Source organism: Sus scrofa, chromosome 12, assembly GCF_054392235.1.
Source record: "Sus scrofa isolate SSC_HxYL_T2T_F1_AM1 chromosome 12, Sscrofa_HxYL_maternal_Yorkshire_Landrace_v2.0, whole genome shotgun sequence".
NCBI classification, from domain to species: domain Eukaryota; kingdom Metazoa; phylum Chordata; class Mammalia; order Artiodactyla; family Suidae; genus Sus; species Sus scrofa.
In genome coordinates, this window is record NC_139394.1 from 59,032,517 (window position 1) to 59,046,830 (window position 14,314).

Below are 14,314 nucleotides of genomic sequence, written 5' to 3' on the forward strand. Positions count from 1 at the left end.
TAGATACTTTAACCTAAGGAAGGCATATAAAAATTAAAAACCTGCAATTTTGGAGTATGCTCATGATGCAGTGGCTTAAGGATCTGGCGTTGTCATTGCAGCAGCTCAGGTCGCTGCTGTGGCACAGACTCGATGCCTGGCATAGGAACTTCCATATGCCATGGGCGTAGCCAAAAACAAAAAACTTGCAATTTTTCAAACACCCTATGCTGCTTTATGCCTCTGCGCTTCTTTATAAGCTGATCACTGTGCCAGGAATGCCCATCTCCTGTCCAGTATTTTATTCTTCTTTCAGGGTCAGGCCTCAGTTTTCAGGATATGGAGTTCCCGTCGTGGCGCGGAGGAAACGAATCTGACTAGGTACCATAAGATTGCAGGTTCGATCCTCACTCAGTGGGTTTAGGATCTGGTGTTGCCGTGAGCTGGGGTGCAGGTCACAGAGGCGGCTCGGATCTGGTGTGGCTGTGGCTGTGGTGTAGGCTGGCAGCTGCAACTCTGATTTAACCCCTAGGCTGGGAATGTCCATATGCCGTGGATGTGGCCCTAGAAAGCAGAAAGAAAGAAAGAAAGAAAGTAGGAATATGGGAGTTCCCGTCGTGGCGCAGTGGTTAACGAATCCGACTAGGAACCATGAGGTTGCGGGTTCGATCCCTGGCCTTGCTCAGTGGGTTAACGATCCGGCGTTGCCATCAGCTGTGGTGTAGGTTGCAGACACGGCTCGGATCCCGCGTTGCTGTGGCTCTGGCGTGGGCCGGTGGCTACAGCTCCAATTCGACCCCTAGCCTGGGAACCTCCATATGCCGCGGGAGCGGCCCAAGAAATAGCAACAACAACAACAACAAAAAAGACAAAAGACAAAAAAAAAAAAAAAAAGAAAGAAAGTAGGAATATGCACAAACATTCACAGCTTTGAAGGTCTGCAGAACCTGAAAGTGGAGGCGGGTACAGACGTCGATGTGACAGAGCGGATGTGACGGTCCCCTGTTAGGAACTGTGACCTATTCCAGAACAGGGGACCGGACCGGAAGCATCATGCAAACCCACACCCACCTGCAGCTCTCAAAAGAAATCAGACCTCCGTCCCCAAGGAAAGGAAGAGGAGAGAGAATAATCCACTCACATTATTTGCAAACACTACACCCAGATAAAGTTTATATGTGTGTTTAAAAAAACGACATCTAATATGAAAAAGTTCATGATCCAGAATATTCAGAGAGAGAAATGACCTGTGGACATTCTCCACAAAATAGCTAATAGAAAACTTTAAGAAAGAGATTGGGAGTTCCCGTCGGGGAGCAGCGGAAACAATCCGACTAGGAACCATGAGGTTGCGGGTTTGATCCCTGGCCTCGCTCAGTGGGTTAACGATCCGGCGTGGCCATGAGCTGTGGTGTAGGTCACAGACGAGGCTCAGATCTGGCATTGCTGTGGCTGTGGTGCAGGCTCGCAGCTGTAGCTCCCGTTAGACCCCTAGCCTGGGAGAACTTCCAGATGCTGCAGATGTGGCTCTAAAAAGCAAAAAAAAAAAAAAAAAGAAAGAAAGAAAGAAAGGAAGGAAGAAACAGACTGATGCCTGCAACAGAATGTCATATAACATTGACGCCTTTTTTTTTTTTTTTTTTTTTTGGTCGAGCCCACAGCTTGGAGAAGTTCCTGGGCCAGGGGTTGAATCAGAGGCCAGGGGTTGAATCAGAGACCTACAGACACCAAAGATCCTTCACCCACTGAGCAAGGCCAGGGATCAAACCCACATCCTCATGGATATTAGTCAGGTTCATTACTACTGAGCCACAGTGGAAACTCCTATTTTCTTTTTAGACAGGTAACAGTTACAAGTCCCCAGAACTGTTGCTGAGAAAACAAGCAGCAGAGCAGAGCTGCCAACATCATGCAAAGCCACCAAGGAGGGTCAACACCCAGGCTTTCAGCTGGGCCCCTAACTGCTACTCCTTGAGAGTTCAGAGTATCCCAGATGGGAAGCATGTCAATCCCTGACTGATCTACACGAGCCAGACCCTCCTAGTCTATTTTGATTGTTTAATTTATTATTTTCTTTTTCTTTTATCTTTCTGTCTTTTCTAGGGCCGCACCCATGGCATATGGAGGTTCCCAGGCTAGGGGTCTAATCGGAGCTGTAGCTGCCAGTTTACACCACAGCCACAGCAACGCCAGATCCGAGCTGCGTCTACAACCTACACACCCCAGCTCACGGCAACACCGGATCCTTAACCCACTGAGCAAGGCCAGGGGTCGAACCCGTCATGCTTCCTAGCTGGATTCATTAATCACTGAGCCACAACAGGAACTCCTATTTTCTTTTTTCTTTTTTTCCTTAACTTTTCTTTTTACGGCCGGACCTGTGGCATATGGAAGTTCCCCAGTCAGGGGTCGAATCAGAGCTATAGCTGCCAGACTACACCACAGCCACAGCAAACCACATCCAAGCCGCATCTGTGACCTACACCACAGCTCACGGCCACCGCCGGACCCCTAACCCACTGAGCGAGGCCAGGGATGGAAACCACACCCTCGCAGAGACAATGTTGGGTCCTTAACCTTCTGAGCCACAGCAGGAACTCCCCAGACCCCCTTAGTCTAACTGCCTGCGCAGAGCGAAACCCTACAATGAGCTTAGTGTCACCCAGAGCCTCAGATGACCTTCACAGTTTGTGATATACAGTAGTTGGCACATAAGGAGATAGCTATAACTAAAATCCAAGATAATACGTGGGTCCCCTGGGAATTTATTTTTATCGCCTTGTATTATTATCTTGGACAATATGTTTAGGTAATTAAAAGACAGGAAATAGATTAGTAAAATTGATACATCTCTGATGAGATTCATTTTTAAAAAGGTAGAACAGATTATCAGTATTAGGAATGAGAGGGTCCATCAATACAAAGCCTATAGGACAAAAGGGGCTACTATGAACACTATGCCAAGACATTTGAATTTTTTTTTTTTTTTTTTTTTTTTTTTTTTTTTAGGGCTGCACCTGCGACATATGGAGGTTCTCAGGCTAGGGGTTGAATGAGAACTACAGCTGCCGGCCTACACCACAGCCACAGCAATGTGGGATCTGAGCCACATCTGTGACCTACACCACAGCTCACAGCAACGCCGGATCCTTAACCCACTGAGCGAGGCCAGGGATCGAACCCATGTCCTCATGGTTGCTAGTCAGGTTCATTAACCACTGAGCCGTAAAGGGAACTCCAAATTTGAAAATTTAGATGAAATAGACAATGTCCTAGGGAAAAAACTCAATTATCAAAACTGATACCAAAAATTTTTAAGCTGAAAAATTCTCTGTGAAAGAAAAACTGCCCCACAAAGAAAATGGAATCATTATTTTAAAAAGAAATAACATCAATCCTATCCAAACTCTTCCAGAGGAAATACAAAGATGAAATATTTCCTGATTCATTTCATAAAGCCAACACAGTCTTGACAGCAGGGACATTATAAGAAAGGAAAATTTTAAGTCCATTTCCTTCGTGAATATAGATGCAAAAATTCAAAACAAAATATTAGCCAACAGAATCTAGCAACCCGTAAATATATAAATACTTGGTCTTTGCAAGGTTAGTTTAACTCTAAAAATAATGTATATATATATATATGTGTGTATATATATATAATTCACCACAATAACAAGATAATCAGAAAATCATACTATCATCTGATCAGATGCTGGAAAGACATTTGATAACATGCAATCGAGATTTTTAAAAATTCATCCATGCAGGATTAAAACTAGGGCTAGAAGGAAATTTCCCTTAATCTGAAAAAAGGATATTCAAAACAAATCGCTTTTTTTCCCCCTCTGGCTGCACCTGTGAAAGATCCCAGGCCAGGGATGGAACCATGCCACAGCAGCAACTCAAGCCACAGCAGTGGCAACGCCAGATCCTTAACCCACTAAACCACAAGGGAACTCCAAAAAAAAAAAAAAATCATTCTTAATAGTGAAAGGCTGAAAGCTTTCTCTCTGACATCAGGAATGATACTAAGATGCCTACAATCACCACTATTATTCAACAGACATTTACCGAACTTTCCAAATAATGCAACAAAGCAACGTGTAAGAATTGGAAAGGAAAAAAATAAAACTATTATTCGCAGACGACATGATGTGTTCACTACCATATCCCAAAGAATCTTTGGCTAAACTATTATAATCAATAAGTAAACTTTTAAGGTTGGTGACTATAAAGTCAATAACAGAAATTAATTGTAAAAAACATGGCAACTGTATTTCTATGTAATGGTTAACAATTTACATGCAACACTGAAAACACCACTTAAATAGCATTTAAAAAAATCAAATACCGGAGTTCCCACTGTGGCTCAGTGGTTAACGAATCCGACTAGGAACCATGAGGTTGCGGGTTCGATCCCTGGCCTCAATCCGTGGGTTAAGGATCCGGCGTTGCCATGAGCTGTGGTGTAGATTGCAGATGCGGCTTGGATCCCGAGTTGCTGTGGCTCTGGTGTAGGCCGGTGGCTACAGCTCCGATTGGACCCCTAGCCTGGGAACCTCCATATGCCGCGGGAGCAGCCCAAGAAATGGCAGAACGACAAAAAATTTAAAAAAATAAAAAATGAAAAAATCAAATACCTAAAAATAAATCCAACAAAAAAAGTATAAAAAATAAATCTAACAAAAGATGTACACAGCCTCTACCAAAAAAAAACCCCTAAAAATATTGAGAAAAATTAAGAGTAATTGGGTCTACTCATGATCTGGAAGATTAGATACTATGAAGATCTCATTTCTCCTCCAAACTGAGTTACAGAATCAACAAAAATGCAATCAAAATGCGTGTGTATGAAAAACTGACAAGCGGGTTCTAAAATTATATTGAAATGCAAAGAGCCTAACAACCAAAACAACCCTAAAGAACAAAAATGAAGCTGTAATAACTCAGACAATGTGCCATTAGCCCAAGGATGGGCACACAGACCCACGAAACAGGGCGTCAGGGCACAGTGAACAGCCCCTGACTGATGACAAAGGGGGCACAGGGCTATGTCTCAGTACCTGGCACTGGGTCAACCGAGTAGCCATGGGGGTGGGGGTGGGGGATCAATCTTGCCTCCACCTTATACCACAGGCAAAACTCAACTCCAAATGGAACTGAGGCTGCCCCTGGGGAACGGCTCATCCAGGCTCATCCAGTGCCCGTGCTGGCTTCACCCTGGGTTGGGCAGCAGGAGCCTGAGGGTGGGGTCAGGAGGTTTACTCCCCAGGCCCCTCCCCGCCAGCTGTCGGCTGCCCTCTAAAGGAAGCCCTCCCTACAGGGCTCTGCCCTGCCAGCTGAGGGAGATCATTTCTTCCAGATTCCTTTAAAGATCAAGGTGCATCCAGGGCTCCCGGGCATCCCCAGGGCAGGATCCGGCACCATTTCTGTATTTGTTTTCACATGTTTGTAAAGCATCCCCTTATTAAATCTGTAAAATAGCTAATTACAGCATCTTTGGTTTCCTGCTGGAATCTGATTTCGGCGTTATGTGGAAAAGCTGAAGATACGAGTTAAAAATAATGCATGTCCCGTCTCCCCCAAAAGTTCTGCTCCCAGTTACACACCTTACACCTTCAGAAAACCACGCTTCTACTCATCAGGCCACATCCAGAGCTGTTCCCTGAAGCAATGTTTCAAGAGCCCTGAACCGGGGCGGGGGGAGGATGGGGGGCAGAGATCCAAAACCAGCTGAGTGAATAAATAAAGTGGGTCAAAAAAATCTCACAATGGAATATTACACTCTGCAAAAATGAACGACATACTCAAACTTGCACAGTTTGGGCCCCTTTACCACTCTCAGAAACCGGTAAAGATCCCTTTACCACTCTCAGAAACCGGTAAAGATCTTTTGTTTTATACATTTTTATAGAAGCAGATGTATATACATACATATATGAATAAAGTGAGTTCTTAAAATGCGTTTTTATTCATTGAAAAAGAACAATACAGGGAGGGCGTTCCCATCGTGGCGCAGTGGAGATGAATTTGACAAGTATCCATGAGGATGTGGGTTGGATCCCTGGCCTTGCTCAGTGGGTTAAGGATCCGGTGTTGTTGTGAGCTGTGGTGTAGGCTGCAGACGTGGCTTAGATCTGGCGTTGCTGTGGCTGTGGTGTAGGCTGGCAGCTGCAGCTCCGATTGGACCCCTGGCCTGTGAATGTCCATGTACTGTGGATGCTGCCGTAAAAAACAAAAACCAAAACACAACAACAACAAAAAAAAAACACAATACAGGGAGTTCCTGTGTTGTGGCTCAGTGGGTTAAGGATCTGGAGTTGTCACTGTCCTGGCTCTGGATACTGCTGTGGCACGGGTTCGATCCCTGGCCTGGGAACTTCCGCATGCCATGGACACGGCCAAAATAAATAAAACAACAGTATGTGTTAACGTAAATAACATTTCTCATGAAAAATAACCTCTTGTTTTCCAAAATAAAAGTGAGGAAGAGTGGTATTGTTTTATAGAAATAGAAAGCAGCTCCATGTTCGCATCTGATTCTACATTCAGTCCATTGTGACATGGTTTTGACAGGAGTACAGGAAGAAAATCAGCCTCACACCGACATTTAGTTGCAAAAGGGAGGAAGAGCTTAATAGCCATTCCATGTAATTATAGATATTCCTCTTTGATACTACACCAAAACTCGACAAGTGAGAATTTCTTTTTTTTTTTTTTTTTTTTGTCTTTTTGCCTTTTCTAGGGCCGCTCCCATGGCATATGGAGGTTCCCAGGCTAGGGGTCTAATCAGAGCTGTAGCTGCCAGCCTACATCTCAGCCACAGCAACACAGGATCCGAGCTGCGTCTGCGACCTACACCACAGCTCATGGCAACGCCAGATCCTTAACCCACTGAGCAAGGGCAGGGACCGAACCCGCAACCTCATGGTTCCTAGTCGGATTCGTTAACCACTGCACCACGACAGGAACTCTGACATGTGAGAATTTCTTAAAGATGAGATGCAAGGCAGCAGCTGACAACCTGTTAATGAATGTTTCATACTGTCACATACATCAAATCCACTGGCTAAGCTTCGTTTACCCAGGAGTGACTTTGTCACATCATGTACACAGCATGTGGAAAACTGTGCTTCAATCAATTATGCAAGTTTTCCAAATGAGGACATTTCGCACTACATGACATTAAAAAAAACCACAAACCCACACATTAATATGCCATCTTATCACTTCAGAAAGGTTGTAAGTACTGGCAAGGCGTCAGGTTCACAGTGGCAGATATAGATTCTCAGTTCCACGTGAAAACTCAAATTTTATCGCTGTCAGCAAATACATTCAAGAGTTTTCTTTGAAAGGACAGGCCCACTCTGTCCATTTTCAAGCAAATGGTCTGCCAAATACGCCAGGGTGAATGAACCATCGCTTATCTATCAGCCATTCTAGCGAATAAAAATGGTATTCTATTAAAAAAAAAAATAGCAAGGCTGGTTTGCAACTTCAACAGCTATACACGTGTTTTTCTCCACAGCAGCTATCACAGTCCAGAATGCAGCCGAGGGCTTTGTGCATACTTAGCAGCTCGTCACACGGAATATGAAATGATGCGTTCTCAAGAGCTGAGGTTTAATGAAATCCCTCATTTCTCTGACTTTATCAAGGACGTTCTTGAGTGAAACTGGATTAGAAATGACCACCAGGACCCTTCGGGGTCATTGCCTTTACCCATGACAAGGTGGTAGCAGTTTTCCTCATCATTGCTTTTGCATCGTCAGTACCAAGGCGTCAAGAATCACGACAATAGTTTTGACCTCAAGGATCCCAGGAAACCCTAGGAGCCTGCAGAGCGCCCTTTGAGAACGACTGGATGACACTGACACAAAGCACTATGGGGGAATCTTACAAATCTAATGCTGAGCAAAACACTGACACAGAAAGGTGCATGACATTCATTCACATAAAAATTCATCAACAGGGAAAACTATGTGTGTATATATATACCTATATGTGTGTGTGTGTGTGTGTGTGTGACACACACACACACACACACACACACACACACGCATACTTTTAGCCATGCCCACAGCATATGGAAGCTCCTGGGCCAGGGGTTGAACATTTGCCAAACATCAGTGACCCGAGCCACAGCAGTGACAATGCCAAGTCCTTAACCACTAGGCCACTAGGGAACTCCTAAACTGTATTATTTATTTATTTTTGTCTTTTAAGGACCGCACCCGTGGCATATGGTGGTTCCCAAGCTAGGGGTCTAATTAGAGCTATAGCCGCTGGCCTACACCACAGCAACACAAGATCAGGTCTACACCACAGCAACACAAGATCAGAGCTGCGTCTGTGACCTACACCACAGCTCACAGCAATGCCGGATCCTTAATTCACTAAGCAAGGCCAGGGATCAAACCTGCGTCCTCGTGGATGCTAGTCAGATTTGTTTCCACTGAGCCACGACAGGAACTCCCCGTTTTATTATTTTTTAATTTGTTTGGTCTTTTTAGCTAAACTATATGTTTAAGGAATGCATACTTAGTTTACAAAATACTGGGAGATTGGAAGATACTTCTCAATAATCAATAGGCCAAGAATACAAAAATTAGCTAAGTTTAAACACAGTTAAAAAGCTTAGTCTAGGGGCATGCAGGGACAGATGGACTGGGAGTTTGGGGTTAGCAGATGCAGACTATTACATATAAAATAGATAAACAACAAAATCGTACCATAGAGCACAGGCACCCATAATGGAAAAGAATATAAAAAGAATATATATACATGCATAACTGAACCACTCAGCTATACAGCAGAAATTCACACAACACTGTCACTGTAAGTCAAATATACTTCTATTTAAAAAAAAACAAAAGCCAAACAGCTTAGTCTAATGGCCACATACAACTCCACACCCAACAATAACAGAATACGCCTTCTTTATAAACACTCATGAAAGTTGACAATATGCTACACAAAGCAGGTCTCAACAGGAGTTCCTGTTGTGGCGCAGCGGAAATGAACCCGACCAGGAACTATGAGGTTGTGGGTTCAATCCCTGGCCTTGCTCAGTGGGTTAAGGATCTGGTGGCCCGAAGACACGGCTCAGATCCCGAGTTGCTGTGACTGTGGCATAGGCTGGCAGCTATACCTCCGATTGGACCTCTAGCCTGGGAACCTCCATATGCTGCACAAGTGTGGCCCTAAAAGGCAAAAGAAAAAAAGAAAAAAAAAAAAGCAGATCTCAACAAAAACAGGGAATGATATTTTATGCACTATATTCTTTGACTAAGATGCAGTTAATTTAAAAATCAATAACAGGGGAGTTCCCATCGTGGCGCAGTGGTTAACGAATCCGACTAGGAACCATGAGGTTGCGGGTTCGGTCCCTGCCCTTGCTCAGTGGGGTAAGGATCCGGCGTTGCCATGAGCTGTGGTGTAGGTTGCAGACGCGGCTCGGATCCCGCGTTGCTGTGGCTCTGGTGTAGGCCAGTGGCTACAGCTCCGATTGGACCCTAGCCTGGGAACCTCCATATGCCGCGGGAGCGGCCCAAGAAATAGCAACAACAAAAAGACAAAAAAAAAAAAAAAAAGACAAAAAAAAAAAAAAAAAATCAATAACAGGGAGTTCCTGTCGTGGTGCAGTGGTTAACGAATCCGACTAGGAACCATGAGGTTGTGGGTTCGACCCCTGCCCTTGCTCAGTAGGTTAAGGATCCGGCATTGCCGTGAGCTGTGGTGTAGGTCGCAGATGTGGCTCGGATCCCGTGTTGCTGTGGCTCTTTAGTAGGCTGGTGGCTACAGCTCCGATTGGACCCCTAGCCTGGGAACCTCCATATGCCGCGGGAGCGGCCCCCCAAGAAATGGCAAAAAGACAAAAAAAAAAAAAAAAAAAAAAAATCAACATTCAGGAATTTGAAAAGTATACTTTTCAATGGTCCATAGGTTAGAGAAAAAAAGAGAAGTTAGAAAACATTTACAACCCGTAATAAAAATACTGCATGTTAAAATGCGTGAAGCAGGGAGTTCCCGTTGTGGCTCAGTGGTTAACGAATCTGACCATGAGGTTGCGGGTTCGATCCCTGGCCTCGCTCAGTGGGTTAAGGATCCAGTGTTGCCCATGAGCTGTGGTGTAGGTTCAAACACTGCTCGGATCCCGCGTTGCTGTGGCTCTGGTGTAGGCTGGCGCCTACAGCTCCGATTGGACCCCTAGCCTGGGAACCTCCATATGCCTCGGGGGCAGCTCCGGAAACGGCAAAAAGACAAAAAATAAATAAATAAATAAAAAATAAAATAAAATGTGTGACGCAAACTAAAGTAACCTAAAAGAAAAGACATTTACAGTTTTTAAAAGGTTGTATTAGGAAAGAAGATGAAAATTAATAACCTGACAAGTTAGACGTTGAGGAGATTAAGTCCAAAGAAAATATAAGGCAATAACATAACTAAACCTGTTAGGAACCCAAGTTCTTTAAATTTTATTCATATCTATAGCAATATCCCCCAAAGGTCCCACTCAAGTTATTACAGTGTCTGTATCACAGTACCTCAACTGATCAATTTCAACTGCCAGGTAAATTCCAAAGCCCAGGACACCTGTCACTCAATGCGGAGCAACCAGGGCCATCCACGGCCCCACCCTTGCAATCCTTTTCTCTAGGATAAGGAGAACATTTTCTCCGCCCCACTAAACTGAGGATAGGAGTCTCCCCAACCTTCATCTCTGCTGTGACCTTAGTACTTCAAGGAAAACTCAGATTTTCCTTCTGTAAAAACTGTGGGGCCATGCTTTGAAAAAAAACTCAGAAATTCACTCATACTGTCCATGAATTAAGCTGGAGAAAGAAAAAAAAAAATCAAGCTCAATAAAAGATACTTGCCAAGGCTTACAATTATCACGCGGAATGGCTACAAATAACGAAAGTGTCTTTTCCTGCATCCTCCCCTTTTACCCACCACCTCCTTCCCCTTCTGCCTCCCTCCCTCCCCCGCAGCCGCTGCCAAGGGCCAGGGTGGGGAATCGAGGGGAGGACAGGCTCCTTTCCCCGTGTCCGGCTCCACAACTGCCCAAAACTTACTCACCTCTCAAACCTCAGATGCCCACAGACATTATCATCTGACCACAATCTCTTTATTTATTTACTTTTTAGGGCCGCACCCGCGGTGTGTGAAAGTTCCCAGGCTAGGGATCCCATCAGAGCTACAGCTGCCGGCCTACACCACAGCCACAACCACACCAGATCCAAGCCACGTCTGCGACCTACAACACAGCTCACCTACAACACAGCTCATGGCAACGCTGGATCCTTAACCCATTGAGCGAGGCAGGGATCGAACCTGCAACCTCATGGTTCCTAGTCGGATTCATTTCCACTGCGCCACGACAGGAACTCCTCTCTTCATTCTAAATCTACCTTCTATCTGCACTGTCTTCTTCAATAAACCCTTGCCACCTATATCTACCACCCCCTGCCACTTCCTTTGGCATTCTAGATTCGTTCAGTCTTTCGGTATCTGGCTCGCTTTTTTTTGGTCAAGCCCACGGCATGCAGAAATTCCTCGGTCAAGAATCAAACCTGTGCCACAGCCATAACCAGAGCCACAGCGGGGGTGACGCTTAACCTGCTGAGCCATAAGGGGACTCCCTGGCTTGCACTTTTCCTCTCAACCCTGTCCCTTATTATTTTCAGGAGCTTCTCTATGGTCACAGACCATGTCCGTACACTTGAGTCAACGGCTAACCACAGGACAACCCGAGCCTCAATCTCACCCTGAACTGTTTCCTCTTGAAAAACCTCAGCATTCATCTGTCCCACGTCCCTGTACCCGATGACCTTGGTCTTGTTCTTCCCTGAAACCGCTAAGCCTGCAGCCCTACCACGTTCAAGTGCTGGATGTGCCCAGATTTCCTGCCAAGTGGCTGTCTGCATCCTACCATCAGTGCAATTCTCATTACCGTGATCAAACCCCCGGCTCGTTCTGCCACATGCTCCCGAGCACCACCGCCAAAGCCTCAAAGACCATTCTGGCGCCTTTAATTGCAGACTGGATTACGTAAAACTAGGTGTTAAGATTTGGAGCAAAGCAAGACTGGGGTAAGCAAGGGACAGTCTTCCCGTCTTTAGCAGAAAGCGCGGGAGCGGCCGCTGATTAGGACTGTCCGTCTCACTTCCATTACTTCCCGGGCACCACGTCATACTTACATAGATAAGTCCTGAATAGTAACGATCCTTCAGATTATGTAAAACAGACGCCTCGTTCAAGCACGTCAACTCGGCCATGTCCTCCACCTTGGAAAACTTGGGCGGGTTCATCTTCTGGACGTCGTCCTTGCTGACCATGGCCTTCTTGCCATTCTCCGCCAACTCCACCATCACTTCATCGCCTCGCTCTTCCTTGATGCTGGCGGCCTCGAAGCCATGGCGTTCGGACGGAATCCACACTAGCTTTTTAGCCGTCCAGTCGGCCTGGGTGGCAGGGTTGTAGATGACAGCCCTGTCCACGAAGAGATACCTCTCTGGATCTTCCAGTCCGGTCCTCTGTGCCATTGTAAACAGGAGGATCCAGGCGCGACGGCCCCTAAGAGAAGAGGAGGAGGACAAAGTCAGATGTTGAAAAACACACAAGGGAGCTCCCATCGTGGCTCAGTGGTTAAGGAATCTGACTAGGAACCATGAGCTTGCCGGTTCGATTCCTGGCCCCGCTCAGCGGGTTAAGGATCCAGTGTTGCCAAGAGCTGTGGTGTAGGTCGCAGACGTAGGCTGCACTGCTGTGGCTCTGGCGTAGGCCGGTGGCTACAGCTCCGATTCGACCCCTAGCCTGGGAACCTCCATATGCCGCGGGAGCGGCCCAAGAAATGGCAAAAAGACAAAAAAAAAATAAAATAAAATAAAAAATAAAAACACACAACAGGGAAGTTCCCTGGTGGCCTAGTGGCTAAGGATCAGCTTGCTCACTTCGGGGGGGGGGGGGGGGCAGGTTCAATCCCTGGCCTGGGAACTTCCGCATGCCGTGGGTGTGGCCACCCCCCCTACCATTCACAAAGTTTACTTTTCTAAGAAAAGTAAGACAAAACCTTAAACAGAAAGCGTGAACTCCGAGTTAAGGGGCGGGGGCATCCCTCTCCCTGGCTATCCTAACCAGGTGTCCAAGGTCAATTTTCGGGGGTGACCACAAATTATGGTTCTGGTTGTCTGAAGACCCCTCGAGAGGTGCCCTCAGTTACTGAGGGCTGAAAAACAAGCAGGAGGAAAAAAGCAGAGTCCCAGTCTGACTCTTTTAATTTCTCTTCATCTCCTGTTTCACCCTCACCACAAATTAAATAGGGCGCTAGGAAGGGAAAGAGAAATGAAGAAAGAAAACAGAGATTCATAATCCAAGGCCCGTGCAGGGCTGCTGCAATGGACGCAGGAGGCAGCTACAAAAATGCATGCTGTGGAGGTCCCCGGTGGCCTAGCGGGTACGGATTCCGCACTGTCCCTGTTGTGGCTCAGGTCACTGCTATGTCGTGGGTAGGATCCCTGGCCCGGGAACGTCTTCACGCCGAGGGCACAGCCCAAAAAACCCCCCAAAAGGCCTGGTGGCTGCCAGAAGAATGAACCATGGGGTCTAAAACATCAGTGCTCTGGAGTTCCCGTCGTGGCGCAGTGGTTAACGAATCCGACTAGGAACCATGAGGTTGCGGGTTCGATCCCTGCCCTTGCTCAGTGGGTTAACGATCCGGCGTTGCCGTGAGCTGTGGTGTAGGTTGCAGACGCGGCTCGGATCCCGCGTTGCTGTGTCTCTGGCGTAGGCCGGTGGCTACAGCTCCGATTCGACCCTTAGCCTGGGAACCTCCATATGCCGCGGGAGCGGCCCAAGAAATAGCAACAACAACAACAAAAAGACAAAAGACAAAAACAAAAACAAAAACAAAATACTATAAAACATCAGTGCTCTTTTCGCTTTCGCCAGGTCAGCCCCTGGAGCTTCCCCAGGGCCCGAGGGGTCTCGACTGTGAGGCTGCAACACCCAGCCTCGCAAGCATGTGCCGGTGGCATTCAGGTCTCCACTCCCAGGCCCACAGCTGCTCCCACGCCCTCCAGCTCCGCCTCTGCATCCCGTCACTCAGCAGGATCATCAGGACTCACCCACCCCCGGTCTGGGCCGCTAACAGACGCCACGTGGTGACGCCCCCTTTAGCGTGCAGGGCCTGGAGGCCAACATACTCTTCCAGATACCGTCTGACCCACAAAAGGAACCCCTCACAGCCTCAGGCCACACTGGGGACAGCACTGCTTCTGTGACTTTCCCAACGAACCGAAAAGACCTAAGTGGTTTATTTAGCACTTAC

General features: G+C 46.6%; 1 protein-coding gene across 15 annotated transcripts in view; it reads right to left on the reverse strand.

The window, feature by feature from the left end:
• The window catches only part of MYH10 (myosin heavy chain 10), a 143,828-nt gene that overhangs the window by 122,926 nt on the left and 6,588 nt on the right, over positions 1–14,314 (reverse strand). For all 15 annotated transcript variants that reach the window (XR_014821829.1, XR_014821828.1, XR_014821827.1 and 12 more), the window contains exon 2: positions 12,186–12,561. Coding sequence is in view for 12 of the 15 variants with exons in the window: in XM_084986075.1 (XP_084842201.1) it covers positions 12,186–12,561 (376 nt within the window). In the remaining 3 variants the exon portion in view is untranslated. The remainder of the gene's footprint in view (positions 1–12,185; positions 12,562–14,314) is intronic.